General features: G+C 41.3%; 1 gene segment (V, D, J or C); it reads right to left on the bottom strand.

Moving 5' to 3' along the window:
• Positions 1-15,913: 15,913 nt before the first annotated feature.
• On the bottom strand, positions 15,914-16,426 carry LOC102034087 (the record flags this gene model as incomplete). The annotated part of the segment is given in 2 exon segments: positions 15,914-16,260; positions 16,384-16,426. Coding segments are annotated over 2 exon segments (390 nt in total), but the record flags the coding sequence as incomplete, so codon positions are not given.
• Between the last annotated feature and the right edge of the window lie 518 nt (positions 16,427-16,944).

Below are 16,944 nucleotides of genomic sequence, written 5' to 3'. Positions count from 1 at the left end.
CTAACATTAATTTAGGAGTTAATTTTAACTTCTTTATGCATTGGTTCTCCCAAGGATGAAAAATTAAAGTAATTTCTAAAGTTTTCTATTTGTTCCAGAGTCATATATATGTTCACAAGATCATGAAGTAGCTCGTGTCTGAGTGATATTGCACTCTGAAAAGCTTCATGAATATTTTAGAGGTTTCTTTTAGATTTTCAAAGTTTAGTAAGTTGTTCTAGCTAATTTCAGTACATATAATAGCTTAGTTTGACGTTATTCTCTAAGGATATCAAGTTTAAATGGAGAGGCGAGAGATTCTTCCAACTGCTAGTTAATTCTGCTCATTTTAGAGACTTCTCCTATGATAGAATAATTTCCACCTCTGGAATTGCCAATGTCATTCCATTTACTGTAAAAACACCCTAGATATGCAGCTTACATGAAACACCTACATCATGCCACAATACTGAGGAAACGCATTGCTTGAATAATTGCAGCTGTGTGCATGCATTGAAGTGTTGCTTGTATGTATATGGGTAAATGGATTGCAGTGGAGAACTTAAGTTTTGCATCTATCTATCTATCTATCTATCTATCTATCTATCTAATCTATCTATCTATCTATCTATCTAATCTCCCTATCTATATCTTTTCATGGGAGAAAAAAATCTTTGTATGCATGTTTCTGAAAAAGAAAAGAAAACTTATAGAGTTGGTTGTCTTCAAAGTCTTTGAAGTCAGCAAGATAGCTGACACTGGATTTCCTAGGCAAATTATCTGATTCCTTCTGAAGAATTTTCAAGTATTGAATTTGCACTCCTCTGTCAGTTTTGATTCAGCTAAGCATTGAAAAATATTGTGGTTTACCTTGTTAAACAGTTTTCTAAGGCAAGTTTTAAGACGTATATAGATGTTACTTTTACACATAAAATAGAGGTATGACCAGGTATTTCTTAAGCTAACATTTGTCTTTTCTCTCGTGTAACAATGCAGCGAGGCTGTAAAACTGTATTCAAACTACATACTGGAATTAGGTTCATAACCAATGAGCTATTAAAAAATTAAGTTCAAAATATATGTTTATATAGATCAGCTGTCAAAAGTTTTCTAAATGAAACTCCTCTACAGTTTCTTTATAAGTATCTATAAATGAGATTTATGAATAAAGTCACTGTGTTCTTAAACCGAAATTTTAATTCTCACTAATTGGATGATCCTAAAAAAAGGAGTAATTAGATGCTGACACTCAAAGTTCCTCTGTTCCACTCCAAGCCAGTGGAACCTGAGGGCACTCAGCACACTCAGCTCATAAACAGCATTCTTGTCCTACTTGACAGCCACTTCAGGGATTATAACTGGTAACGATACAGTTACCAGTCCTGACCCATGGTGAGCCTTTCCACATACCTTAAGGAGCTGTCAGCCTTCTTTCCAAAGCTTTCCTATTGCAAAACTTTTAAAAACATAAGACTGTGAAAAAAACTTACTAGAGACAATGAGTTTTGCGCCAGAACCAAATACCAAATTCCCTCCCACACTGGTACATTCCTTTACAGAAACGGCTGTCTGAAGGATGGGATGACATACAAAGGGACCTGGACAAGCTCAAGAAGTGGGTCCAAGGAAATTCCATGATGTTTAACAAGACCAGGTGTAAGATGCTCCACATGGGTTGAGGCAAGCCCTGGTATCAACACAGGCTGAGGGATGGACAGATTGAAAGCAGCCCCACTGAGAAGGACCTGGGGGAGTTGATGGATGAGAGGCTGGACATGACCCAGCCATGTGCACTCACAGCCCAGAGAGAAAAATGTGTCCTGGGCTGCATCAAAAACAACATGACCAGCAGGGCAAGGGACGGGATTCGGCCCCTCTACTTTGCTCTCATGAGACCCCTCCTGGAGTGCTGAGTCCAGCTCTGGGGTCCCCAGCACAGGACAGACACTGACCTGTTGGAACAAGTCCAGAGGAGGCCAACACATTGATTCGACCTCTCCTATGAGGAAAGGCTGAGACAACTGGTATTGTTCAGCCTGGAGAAGAGAAGGCTTTGTGTTGCCTAATTGCTCCCTTCCAGCACCTGAAGGGAGCTTACAAGAAAGATGGACAGAGACTTTTTTACAAGATCATTTAGTGATAGGACAAGGGGGAATGGCTTCACACTGAAAGAGAGTAGTGTTAGATTAGATCTTAGGAAGAAATTCTCTACTGTGAAGTGGTGAGGCACTGTAACAGACCATCCAGAAAAGTTGTGGATGCTCCATCCCTGGAAGTATTTAAGACCAGGTTGGATGGAGCTCTGAGCAACATCATCTAGTTGCTCAGAAATGTCCCTGGCCACAGCACTGGGGTTTAAATTAATTGATCTTTTTCAACCCAAGCCATTCAGTGATTTTGGCCAGAAAAGTCCCAGATTTAACAACTATAATATGAACAACAAGACTCTCTTGATTTGGCTTTGTGAATGTAAAATATCTGGATTCAATCTCAGCTAATGCTGCTATTCATGAAGACCCTTATCTTAAATCCTGTTTTCCTCAATTTCTTAATTAAGTTCTTAAATATGAAGTAACTACAGCCCTTTTACTCAATTAATGATTCAAAAGCCTTGGGCTCATAAAGACAAAATCCTACATAATTATAGTTATGATTGAAAATAATTTATTTTAAACTGTATATAGGAAAAGCATGGCAACTACCTGATTAGGTAGGTAAGAGTTTTCACTAAAAGCAACACGCTTATCATGCCACAGATATTTCCAGTGAATTATAGGTATGATTTACTTAGTCCTTCTGGAGTAAATCATTAAACAAATTTTTGCTTGATATGTTAATATAGGTTTATGTATTAACCAGGCTTAAAACTCTTGGTAGCAGTACTTCCTCTGCCTTGTATTTGTTTAGTTGTTCACTTCAGGATTATGGCATTTAAAGCACATGTGGGAAATGGGAAAAAAAATTTTTGTCTGCTACTTTCCATTAATATAAATGCCTCTGCAAGAAAGACAAAAAAGGATCACTTCTTCATTAAGCAATTATTAAGCAGTAATTCACCATAATAAATGCTGAATAATTAATTAATTTGTTAAGCAGTTATCAAGCAATGAGAAGAACATTTGGAGGTACTATTTATTTCTAACACTGAAGTGTTGTGTATGTGATAAAATACTTATGAACAAGTTATTTATCTTTTTCTAGCCTAATCCAAAAGGATTTTTGCAATGTCCATTGCATACTGTTCTTTGTATCTGTATTAGAAAGAGGTTTTCTTTTTTCATGCTTAATTCTCAGCTGCTTGATTCACAGCTAATTCCTTTAGTACAGCTGGAGGAAAGAATGAGGTGTCTGAAAATTATTACAGACCATTTTCCACCAGATTTCTAGGAGAACTAGGAGAACTAGGAGATTTCTAGGATTCTAGGAGAACTATGATCAAAAGTGGCTTGAAATAGGTTCTTTTTAGGCATGTTTGCGATCCTAAACCACTGCATTACAAATACAAGGATGAATGTAGGAATGGTGAGCTGGGAAGGAAAATCCTGCACAAGGAATGGTGCTGACTGAGGCTCCAAGTGGACTGAGTGACCTCTGAGATAGTATAATACTCATCTATATGACCACTCCAAGCTCCTGTAGCTTATTGTATGAACAATATATGTACAACTTACCTGAGACAATGAGTTTTGTACCTGAGCCAAACACCTTGTTGTAATAACCAATCACAGTGAATAAAGCCTTTACAATATCCATGCAGCTCAATTGTGTTTGCATGGGTATATAGTACTCTTTAAAGAAAATCAGATTTACTGTATAATCAATTTTTAGATGCTAGGGAAGTGAAAGAGGAGCAGTCACCCAAAATAAAGTTTAAAAAAATGGAAAAATGTGGAATTTTTAAAGGGCATATAAGCTGTTAAATGAATGGAATTCATCTCAACTAATTTGAGTCTACTGAAGGTTCAGGTGGACAGTGCAGATGGAGCACTTTTGCTTTATCTCTGCTTTCTGGAAACAGGCAGCATCACCCTAAGATTTATTTGATGAGATACTGATAAAATAATTTGCTCCTTATACACCCCCATAAGATCAGACCCAGAGCTGGTGAACATTATATAGAGATCTGAGGAGCACGAGACTATTGACCAATATTTTTGTTACCAGTAACATGAAGAAAAACTGCATTGACTGGAATCAAAATTCCCACTAAAAAGATACACCACTACAGCTGGTCAAAATTAGACAAACTATTTTCATCTCAGATGCTTAGCTGAGCCAAATTACGGGCAAGTATCACAGCACCTAGGGTTTACTTGAAGCAAAATATTTTGAATAGTAGTAATAACTGATAATAAGCAGTTTCTGCAAAACCTAGAAAGAGAGAACAGCCTTTCAACTCTGCCTATCTTAAAAGGTGCAACTTACTGTTCTGGGCATATCTCAGATAACTCTCATTTTCATTCATAGTCAGATACAGTCCAAAAGAAAAATGTTAACTTCTCAAAGAATATGTGTAACATATTGGACATATGGTTGGACATATTATTTTCAGAATGAATTAGGAATATCACAAAGGTCAAATGTGCATACCTAGAGATAAAAAACATTTTTCTGTTCTCCAAATGCTGTCTTTGCCGTATTTAAATTAATTTTTACATAGAAAATCATAATGGGATAAGTTACAGGTCTCTGCTGCCATAGCTGTTGTGTTTCCCCCATTTCATGCATAAATACAGAGCAATTACATTGTGTTCTACAAATACAAATGGAAATGCTGTTTAAGGGGAAATCCTGCAAAGTATTCAGAACAGTTAGAATTAGAGAGAATTAAAATAGCAGAGCACTTCATGCCAGCCAATATCTAACTGTATTAAAAAGCATTTCAGAAGTAGTCAAGTTTTACATTTTGTACTTACTTGAAACTCTAAGTTCAGTTCCACTTCCAAATATTTTGATGTCAGGATCCCACAGTCTGATAATGCTTATCAATATCTCCTGCACTGCACTTTTCTTGCATATGCTACAGAAAAAGTCTCTCTGGTTTAGAGGCTGGTGATAAGTCTAACTGAATGCTTTAGCTGAACTTTCAACTTTGCTTAGAGTGCCATTTCTAGAAATACTTTAATTTTTGTAGTGAGTAAAAAGTTCTGAAAATTTTGGTCAGAGGCATGGATAGAAAACATTTTAAATTTCTCTGCATTTCTCCCCAGCAGTTTGCAATTTGAATTAATTATAGCCACCTTGATAATGTAATGTAGTTTCTGAGTAACATACTCTTGGCATTGCTATATGCTTTATACTGAAAACAGCATTCATCCTTTTGATTGCATAGCTTCACCACAAGTGAACATAATACAAATACAAAAGTAAACCAGTTGCTTTCAGTACAGTCAGGAACTAGAAATGTATTGCACTCAGGGAATTTTTCTTCCCAATCAATTTAGACCACTTCTGTCAATAAGAAACTTTTTCATTTCTCACATGCAATTCTGGGAATTAACTTTCAAGCAGTTCACTATTGTTTCCTAGAACAGGATGAAACCATCCCAATATATAAATCTATCTACCCAATTGGGGCACCATGCACTGTTCACAAACAAAATATGATTTAACATGGACAAAATAATTTTCCTCACAGTCTTTCATTCCTGATTATCTGAGAACTTGAGTGATTATCTGAAAATCTGTTCAATGATAATGGTACTTACCAGAGACAACTAGCTTTGTTCCCATGCCGAAGTATTTGATCCAGGTGCTCCACACTATGTTTTGACTTTACAATAAGCCAGCATGCTCTCTTGATATACCATTGATGAAGAAAATCCCAACTTTTCCAAATCATCCATGGGAGTCTGCATGAAGACCAGGTCCTTGGCTCCTGGGAGGTCATCAGAAATTTCAGATGTGCATCTGGATATTCAGCCGACAGCTAATGTCCTTCAGAAAAAATCTTTCCTGTTAGATAATCCTCCACCTAATGTCTTAGAACTAGATTATGAATTCTCTTTGATTTTAGACAGTAAATAAGAACACAGAGTTCTGCATGTAAAATAAACATGTACCTTCAGATGAAAATCCTGCTCTTTACCAAAGGTGTACACCTGCAATTACATGCTATCAAGTACTACTAGCATGGAGTCAATTTTCATTTTCGCAACACAGAAGAGAGAAAGGAGGAAAAGCCAGCACCAAAAGCATTGTGAAAGTGTCTGTGTGCTGCACGCACCCCCAAGTAAGTGGTTATTGTCTGTCCATCTCTTGGAATCACTCCAGGCTTTCCTACAGCAACTCACTGGCAGCTTTTTATATAACAACTGGTGGGAAAAGGAGGCTTTTCACTGAGTGGGTTTTTTTATAAAACAGCCCAAGATAACATCAGAGGAGTTGCTACTACTGTCAATCAAACAGCCTGCATGCTTAGTTTGGCATTTAAAATAAACTGAGTTACTGTTTACTTCTGGGATCTCTTGTAGCATACTGACTGCAAAATTATGTTGAGAAATTACTATTTGTGGTGAGAAAGAGGAACTAGAGGGTGAAGGTCTTTCAGCTGAAGTAGGTGTAAAAAAACCCAGTGGTCTACTTTGAAATCTTCTGAACAGAAACATCCTAATCACAACCACAAATCAAGGGCAGGAGTGACGTAGACAGAATGACGCTTACTGGTGTTTTTTCTGCTACACCCTTAGACATGCAGTGAAGGAAACCACCTCAGTTCTGGTCAGACGGTGTTAATTTTTGCAGTAGATGCATGGCTAGGACACACAAGTTACTCTACATGACCTCACCTTATTGATGGATGTGGGGGAATGAAGTCTCTTCTGGGGGATAAGGGCTTCCTTCTGGTCAAGGACACATGGCAGAGTGAGCAATTGGGTAATACTGGTTCTGGGCTGGAGGGAGCAGTCAACTAATGCTGGTTTCAAGCAATCACATGGCAATTATTTTGTATGTTACACATTTCATCATTAACATTGTTGCTGTTATTGTTTGGTTTTTATTTCATTGCTGTTTACGGTAAATAACTCTTATCTCAACACATGATTTTTGCCTTCTGTGCCTTCAATTCTAATCTCAAGCCTTCCACAAGAGAGTAGGAGGAGCTAGCAAGTATAACATGGATTGAAGAGCATGGGAGCACTACAATGGGGAGTACCATTCCTAAGCCATGACAGCCTTACTTGGTGTTCAAATGGAGTATGAAATGTTGAGATAATGACAGGTCTGTCCAGAGATGGTTAAAAACAAATTTGCTCGATCTGTTCACATGGTTGTGGTACCTAACCCTGTATATATTCCTTTGTGTGCTCCTTGCTGTGCTCTTTTTCAGAGCAGGGAGAAGGATCAGGGTTTCTTTGTTGATGTATTGGGGGATATTAGCTAATGACATGACAACATCAAAGTCAATGAGGAACATTTGGGATGTGTATTCAGTGTTGCTCTCCTACCCTTACCTTGGGCACAGCCTTTGGGGGTCTATTAATAATCATAGACAGTTTGTGGAAGGAGGAAGAGAGGATGATTTTCCCAAGATTTTCACCCTCCTTTCCTGTTTCAGGCCTGTTACAACAGCTTTTGAGAATTTTGAATTTCCCTTGGGTGTTAAAGAAAGCATGTTCTTGTTGCAAAGTCTGCCAGATCCCCTCAGTGCGGCCCGCACCATATTTAGAGTCAGGACAGAGATACATAGGGGTACATACAAGTTAGATACATACATCTAACTTGAGAGTGGATAGTCATGAGTGCCATGAAAGGTAGGAGATAATGGGCCAGTTTTGAAGGATTACTCTGCTCCAATATTTTGTAAGTTCACCCACCCCTGACATCTACAGTTTTGGGGTTGAGTGCGACGAAGGTTTTGCTCTAAGGTTGCGGGAGAAATCCCCTTATGGTGAGCAAAAACTCACCCCCATTGTCCCCTGTGAGTTCATATGTAAAATGATTACTAGAAAGTTCTTTGTTCCTCCTGTTTGCCACATTGATATTAATATTCCTAACCCCAGTTTGTGATTGGTACCCTGTCCCTCATATTCCTCCCCTAACCTATCCTATATATATATCACTGATCCTACCCTGACCCTTGCCTTTTTAGTGTACCCTATACCCTGTTTGCAGTCTCTGCTCTTTGTTGTTTTTGATGATTAAAACTATCTCTTATTTTCAGATCACTAAATCATGCCCATCTCTATTTATTTGCCATGTGGACTTTCTCCGAATAGTCCTGAGGTGACATCTCCAAATAGTCCTGACATGCCATCCAGGCCTGGTGTACCACACTGCGGGACACTGGCAGAGGTGTAACTTACTGCAATGTGCCCTGTCTACTCTTTACTGGACATAGTTCAATACCAGACAGCATCCTCAGGGGTCAGAGGAGGAAAACAGACCAAGAGACACTGTGGCCACTCAAACTGCAGCTGAATGAGAGGAACAACCCATGCGAGTACAGAAGAAGAAATCCAAGACAAAATCAGCTTGTTTAGTGAGGGATGAAAAATAGGGCCCTGTAGTGGTTTGTTAATTGTAGATTTCGGTAACTATGAGATTTTCTGGTTAATCACTAAGGAGTGTGGTGGGTTTAGTATTAGCTAATCACTAATGCACTCACTTGTTGTGAGATAGGATTAGGAGAAAAGCAAAGCAGGCTCAAAACTTTAAAAAGGTATAAAGAAAAACTTATTAACAGTAATTAAAAGAAAGAATAATTAGAACAAAACCTTCAGAACACTTCTCGTCCTCTCACAACCTTTTCTTTCATGCTGACAGTGTAAAGAAAGAAAATATAAAATTTCAGTGAGCTTACCACCCCTAGAATAGTCTTTCTTCAGTTTATTTAGGGAGATAAGTCCTTCTTGTTAATGTCATGGAGATTTCTCTACAAGAAAAACAGTTCTCTCATAGCTCTCATGAATAGCAGCCTCTTGTGGAAATTTGTAATTGTGAACTCTCTCCCATCTTTTATAAGCTTTTTTCACAGTTGTGTTTATGGCTATGTTAACTTATGGGGTATTGTTTTAAAGATGAACTGTTTAAAGGTAAAAGGTCTCATTATCTATCTCTAAAATCATCTTTATCTTTAGGAGCAGAGATCTTCTTTTCTTCTTGAGGGCACAGGACTGCTCTTCTCTTCTTTGTTCAAACTTCTCAGGATCACAGCTACTTTAACATCTGCTTAATTTGGTACGGAAGCTTTTGCTCAATATCTACAATTTGAAAATCTCTCTATACCTTTATGTGTTGTAAAAAAGAGTCTTTCTCTATAGCTTTATAAGAGGATTTCAGCCCCAAGATTAAGGCATCTTCTCATCCCTCCCATCTGGGACTTGACTTCCTCTTCACTAACTTTAGTGTTTTTAGGTTGCTCTTTTACATCTTGCATCTTGCTCTTTTTTTACTCAAGAGAGGATTAAAGAACTGAAAGAGTTAACATCTCACTTGAAGTTTGCATACAGTTACCTAAACTACGACTAGAAGGGCAGCTAAAATTTAATCAGTCAGTCTAAACTCAGCAGTAACACACCAAAAAAGGAGGGAGGGGGTGTATAGCTTCTCTTTCCCCTTGCCCGACAGTTATACTAGTAGAATCTAATCTGAGCCGTCTCAGCCCAGGCTGTTCCTGAAAGTTAACAGACTCAGCTTAGCCCCAGGATAGTACCAAGATGTTAGAAATTGCAACCACAGCCTGACGTCCAACACTCCCTCTCCTGATCAGCAGCAGATAAAAAGTCAGCAAGCGCCCAGCAGGGAGAAAGGAGGCGGCCCCGCCCGGCCTGGCCTAGCTAAGACAGGGGCTGGGGCCTGTTACCTCTTTACCGACCAGAAGAGAAAGAAAGTTTTTACAAAATTTTCCATATTTAACATGTGTTTTTCACAGAGGTGTGTACAGCTTCCCAGTAGTTTGGTAGACTGTCAGTTACACAAAAGCTTTTACATCACATCTGTAGATGCCTCAGGCAAAACCACTTCAGGAGCTCACAAAAGGAGGAAGAGGCAATGCCAGAGATGGACACTAATCCCTACCCCAGGTGAGCTATGAGATATGTGAAAAGATTTCAGCTGCCAGTGAGGAGAGCCCTTGGTGACCTTCCTGCTCTGATGCTGGGGAATCGTGGCCCACAACATAAAAGGAGATGGTAGTGAAGCCAAGAAGCTGAGATCCTTGTTCTGGGATCTGAGCATCGGCAAGGTGATTGGGAAGAGGACAGAAACTTTCAGCCTCTGGAGGCAACTCCTGTCAAGTGGAAGGGAAAGGATTCTTTAATTCTCTCAAAGATGATCCAGCAGGGTACCCAAGTAGGCAGAATACCATGGAAAAAGGTATCCAGTACCTGAGCGAATCAGCTGTGCTGAAGGTAATCTTTAGGGATTCAAATAACAAGCAGTCTCTTGTTCAGTGTACACAATGTATGTGGCAGAAGTTTGTATGGAGCTTGCCATCATCGTACACCAACTCTTTGAAATCCTTTTCATTGATGTCAATGAAAGAAGAAGAAACACTGCTTCAGGTGATTACCCAACTCTAACAATATGTTTGTTTTTTTTCCTCCTTTCCAACCTAAGCCTTGGCTGTGGAAACATTGCCCAAGACTCTGGACAGACTCAAAAGATTCAAGCATGCTAGAGAGGAAATATCTGATGTTCTGCCAGTATGGACCACGGTCTCTTCTACTGGGAGCATGCAGCTCCCTGCTCAAGAGAGAGGTACGTACCACGAGGTAACCTAGAGGTGGTTTTACTTGTATGACTACAGAGAGGACATGAGGAAGCACCTCTGCCCTAGCAGCACAAGTACATGAGTATGCTGGTTTAAAAACACAGGAGGAAAATTAAACCCCATTTAAGCTTCTCTTTCCCCCCAAACCCCCCCTTAGTGAGAGACTAAAAGCAGAGATTCTGAGTTAAGAACCATTTACTTGAGAAAAAAACAAGAATAAAATAAGAAAAATGACCAGTAACTATATTAAAGTACACACAACAAAGGTGATTTACATACAGAAGGTTATTCACCAACCAAGACCCTGCACAACCTGAGACAAAGAAAGTGAGACCTGGCCTCTTCTCCCATGCACTGGGCCCTACAGCATCTGGGAAACTAGCTAGGGAGTCTGGATGGGAGCTATGCTGCTGAAAAATGCTGGCTCCATCAATTGCAGCAGTGGTCCCAATGCAGGAGTCCCTTTCCCCAAGGCAGTGGTTATTCCAGGAGTGGTCCTGGTGGGCACTGCAGCTTGCATTGGGGTTGTTGGCAGCTGCAGAATTAACAGCAACAGTAGTAGCAGCTGTGGCAGTAGCAGCATTTGCCCCTTTTGAGTTTCTCATGGCCGTGTGTTTAAGGGAACAGTTTATTCTTTCCCATGCCCAAGGTGAGACTGACTCCTTCCAGCTTCTGATGCAGCTTGCTCAGCCTTTTCTGCTGCAACCAAACTCCAGCCATGATGTGAATGGTATGGAATTAAAAAATGTTAGAAACTCCACCCCTCTTTTTTTAGCTCTGTACCCAGGACAACTTCTGCAGGAAATTCTTCAAGGATAAATGCCCCTCCACTTTACAGTGGGCAAATCCTCAGACAAAGCAGGAGGGCTGATGTTACTTCTGATCCTCTTGAAGGGACCTCCAGTTCATGTTTACAAGAACTGAGAAATGAGTACTGTGACCAGAAGTAGAGGGGACTTCAGCCAGGTGGAGAAAAGGGATAATCAGATCTATTGGACTGTGTGAATCTGATGGCCTGATGCAAGACTGTAAGGCTTTAGTTGACACTGGCACACAATGTACCCTGATGCCATCAAGATCTATAGGGACAGAATCTGTCTTTATTACTGGGGTGATAGGCACGTCCCAACAGCTGACAGTACTGGAAGCTGAGTTGAGCCTGACTGGGAACAAAACGCAAAAAGATCCCATTCTAATTGGCCCAGAGGCCCCATGTGTCCTTGGCATAGATTACCTTGGGAGAGGGTATTTCGAGGACCCAAGAGGGCACTGTTGGGCTTTTGGGATAGCTGCTGTGGAGACAGAGGAAATTAGACAGCTGAACACCTTGCCTGGTCTCTCAAAGGACCCTTCGGCTGTGGGACTGCAGAGTGTCAAAGAGCAACAGGTACTGATCACTGCCACAGCAGTGCATCATCAACAATACTGCACCAACCGGGACTATGTGACCCTCATTCATGAGATGAGTAATGAACTGGAAAGACAGGGAGTGGTCAATAAGACTCACTCACTCTTTAACACCCCCATATGGCCAGTGTGTAAGTCCAGGGGAGAGTGGAGACTGACAGTGGACTATCAGGGCCTGGATGAAATCACACCACCACTGGGTGCTGCTGTGAAGGACATGCTGGACCTTCAGTAAAAACTGGAGTCCAAGGCAGCAAAGTGGTGCCACCATGGACATTGCTAATATGTTTTTCTCTATTCCTTTAGCAGCAAAGTGAAGGCTACTGTTTGCTTTCTTCACCTGGAGGGGTAAAAGCAAACACAGAATGGGCTGCCTCAGGTGTGGAAACATCCCCACTATTTGCCATGGACTGATCCAGACTGTATTGGAAAAGAATGAGGTTACAGAATACTTGCAATACAATGGTGACATTATTGTGTGGGGCAACACAGCAAAGGAAGTTTAAATAGAAGATGAGGAATATAACCATATAACCAGCTACCAGAAAATGAAAAGTGATACCTTCTCTTTACTGATGGCTCCTGCTGTATTGTAGCGATGCACTGAAAATGGAAAGCTAATATATGGAGTCCTACATGGTGAGTCACAGAGGCTATTGAGGCACATGGTGGATCAAGTCTATTTGCAGAGCTGAAAGCTGTCTAGCTGGGTTTATATATCACTGAATGAGAGAAATGGCCTGTGCTCAACCTCTACATTTACTCATGGATGGTAGCAAATGCTCTGTGGGGTGGATGGAGAGATGCAAAAAGAACAATTGGCAGTGCAGAGGTAAATGCATCTGGGCTGCTGAACTGTGGCAAGACATCACTGGTACAGAAGCTGGAGAAGTACATCATGTAGATGCACAAGTGCCCAAGAATTGGCCACAACAACAGACAGGTGGAATGGGCTGCCAAAATTAGTGTCTGAGATGGATCTTGACTGGCAATGATGAATTATTTCTGGCACACTGGGCCCATGACACCTCAGGTCATCAGGGAAGAGATGTAACAAACAGATGTGTTCTTGATCAAGGGGTCTCGGGGTCGGCTGCTTGTTCTCTGCCCCCGAGGTGAGTTGGGTGGTCCAGGGAGCGACCCCAGGCTCTGAAGAATGAGACTGGACTCTTTGCTGTTCGGTCTTCAGGTTGTTTATTAAGTCTTATCTACAAAATTTTCTTCCTGGCAGACAGAGGTCTGACCAGCAAGGCAGCCACGATGCTCTCCGACCGCCCCCAAGGCTGCTCCGTCTCTTATACCACAAATTACGTATATCATATTTACCTTTACCTCCCAATACCTATCACCCATGTTGGACAGTGCACCCCTTCCCCAAACCAATCCCTGAGTGCCATCACCACAGCAGAAGATGGAGAACAAGAAGAAGAAGGAAGAAGGATGAGACACGCCCTGTTCCCTCCATCTTGTCCCCATTACCTTTATACAAAATTTTTTAAACCTTATATTTTCACCCTGTGTACACCTTATAAAAACACCCTTTAAACCTGTGACACCTTCCAGCCCTCATACCAAACTGGCAATTCATTTGCAGGATCGAAATCCAGCCACCAAGTGTTCCGGGCATCATGCCAAGATCTCCGAGCCCCCTGACGGGGTTTCGGCTCTCGACGTGGTCTCGGGGGACTCCTCACATCCGGAGTGATGTGCAGAGTTCCCACAAAGGGGTGGACCTAATCATGGACACTGTCTTCCAGATTATCCACAACTGGGAAACATGCACTGCAATAAAGCAGGCCAAGAGGGTAAAGCCTCTGTGGTATGGGGAACCATGCTGAGATATAAATATGGGGAAGTCAGGCAAATTGCTTGCATCACACTCCTGCAAACCCACCAAGGCAATTGCTACATTCTTACAATAGGGGAAGCAACCACTGGATGACTGGACACCTACCCTGTGCCTCACACCACTGACAAGACCAGCATCTTGGGCCTTGAAAAGCAAGTTTTATGGCAATGTGGCATCCCAGAAAGAAACGAGTCAGACTTATTCTAAAAATGGCCTCACAGACAGCTGGGCCAGAGAGCATAGTATTATTGAGTGGGTGTATCGTATTGTCTCTCATGCATCAGCCTCTGGGAATATCAAAGCCTCCATGTATCAGAGAAGGGGATAAAGTCCCATGGGGCATTTGAGGAATATATGTTAGAGGTAGACAATTTGGATTAGTCCTGCCTCAAGCAAAGGGAAAGCCATCCATGAGATTTTTTTTGGTGAAGGGCCTGGGTGCACATGGTGGGTAATGCAGAGGGATGGGGAAATGCAATTTGTCCCTCAAGGGGATTTGTTTTTTTGATAAGAACAGTCTGTAATGTTGAATTATATAATATTGGTTGCTGAATGACACTGCCACTGTATGCCATAGCCACCATGGATGACGAGCATGGACTGCCCCAGATATACCAGTCATGATCTTCTGATGCAGCTTGTAACCACTCAACAGTACACCAGCCCTCCTGCCCTGGAAGACACCTAGGACAGATAGAATCCACAGTCATGGACTAAATGAACTCAACAGACATCTTGGAGGGATGGCCATTGACTATAGAAATTATATTCACACTTTTGTATTTATATGGATATGTGTATATATATACATAGCTGGAAGGCGTAGGATCTGAGTATGATATTAGATGGCATAGAATCAGGAATGGATAATGTCCTGCCTTTGGCCAAGACAGGGTTAATTTCTGCAGTAGCAGGAGGGGCACCTGTATCCTACACCACCTTGTGTCACTGATGGGGGCAAGGGAAAAGGGGGTCTTTCTTGGTTGGGGTAGCATGGCAGTGGTTCATGTTTTACATGGCTCTGTGTGGTGAGTTTCTGCACATGAATCATTTGCCTCTTTCTTGAACACTGTTGTTAGTATTGTTGCTGTTACTGTTCCTTTTCTTATCACATTGCTGTTTCCAGTAAATTGTTCTTATGTCAAACCACGATCTCTTACTTTTCTACCTTCAGTTCTCCTCTCTAGCTCACTGCAGGTGGTAGGCGGAAGGGGAAGTGGGAGTGAGGGAGCAGCACAAGGTTTGGAGTGATTCAGTGGGAACACTAAATTGGGGAATACCATTCCTAAACCATGACAATCCTATTTGTTTTAACATGAAATGGACAAAGAAGATAGTTATAAGCAGCACATCATCAGCTCTGGTAGATAAGACATTGCAAATCTCTAATTTGAACTGGTCTATGTGGAATTTTGTGGTAACTGAATTAGGGTAGACAGGGTTTACAGTTTTTCCAACATCTTACAGTTGCTTACATGTACAGCAGCGAATATTACATGGTGAAGCTTTTTCTCAAAAGTGCTAGGCTGTAGCAAGCATATAATTCCCACCACTGAGGTACTTCCTTCAGCACACTGTATTTCTTTTCTGCCTACTCTTTCCTACAGAGAAAAGTGGTCAGACTAGAATATTACTGCTTCTCTGTTTGCTCCCCTAAAGACTGCCAGAATTATGCCATGGCTGTGTAAAAGCACCGAAGGAGCAGGTAAGTGTCCAGTATTTATGTGCTAAGTTTTAAGGCAGTGAAGATTTCCTTTGCCCTTAATATAGTAGATGTGTGTTGAAGACAGGACTGCTAATGATAAACCAGACTTTGAGAAGGACATCTGTGCGGAATTACCCACTCTTTTGGAGTAGCAGAAAAAGGTTGGGCTTTTCAGCAGCTCACTCAGATGCAGTGAGAAGACTGGTGGGGTGGCACAGTTACAATCTTGTGGTTCAGATATTGCGGGTGTTTTTTTTGCCTTGATGATCTTTGTGTTTCTATCGCAGTGAGGATCCCAGTAGGCACAGTAGTAAGTAGCAGCATCATCTGGAATTACATCTTTTATTGTAAGAACACACCGCTTCTGGACAGAACTTATCTCAGTCACGTATCTGTTTTCTTGAAAGCCACTTTCAATGACAACTTTGCCTCCTGAAACAAACAGAAGCCTCTCTGGAGCTTCACCCTCCTTCTGCTTATACCAGTGTATGACGATGTCATCAAAATTTGCCTCTAATGTTGGAATTTCACATGTCATCCGTGCACTTTTTTGAAACTTGGTGATGGATATAGGACTCTGCATGGGAATTTCCTGTGAAAATCCATCTAGGAAAGAGAAGAGGATAAATTATGTAATTAGCTGGAATCAGGGATTTGGAAAGATGCCTTTTATAGATGCAAAGCCATGGGTGCCTGTGAAGAAAGGTAGGAAAATAAGGAAGTACTTACAAGACCAAGAGGCTGTGGCCACAAACACTACGAGCAGCAGCATGTTTGCTTGTCACGCTTCGGTCTCATTGAGATTCAGAGAAGGAAGAAAGGGACTCTAAATGGGAACCGTTTTGTACGGAAGGAGGAAGTGACTCTCTTGAATGGTCTTCAGTGATGAACTTTCTGTGTGCAAGCAGATGGGGTGTTTTTGCAGAAAACCCTCTCTGGACTGTCAAACATTAAAATTGGTAAAAAGGCTGTAGTTCTGTCTGCTTTTCCCAGTAAATATGGGAAATATTGATAAAATCCAAGGATTGTGGCCCTATAAAACTCAGTCGAAGTGACTGAGAAAAGGTTGCAACCAAGAGCATGTCCAGATATGTATAGTGGAGTGAAGGTTTCAGCCTGGAGGTTACCCTGATGGGCAGTGATTGCATACCTAACCTGAGAGGTGCAGAGAGGTGCACAGTGTCACAGCAGGTGAGGACTGCCTTTGCTGCTTCAGCTTAGTCACCTAGATGCAAGGTGCAGAAGTGCCCAGGGTGCCCCTGTGCTGGTACTGCCCTCCACCAAAGCTGA

This window comes from Geospiza fortis, unplaced genomic scaffold (genome assembly GCF_000277835.1).
Source record: "Geospiza fortis unplaced genomic scaffold, GeoFor_1.0 scaffold693, whole genome shotgun sequence".
Lineage (NCBI taxonomy): Eukaryota > Metazoa > Chordata > Aves > Passeriformes > Thraupidae > Geospiza > Geospiza fortis.
This window is presented reverse-complemented; position numbering and strand designations above follow the sequence as displayed.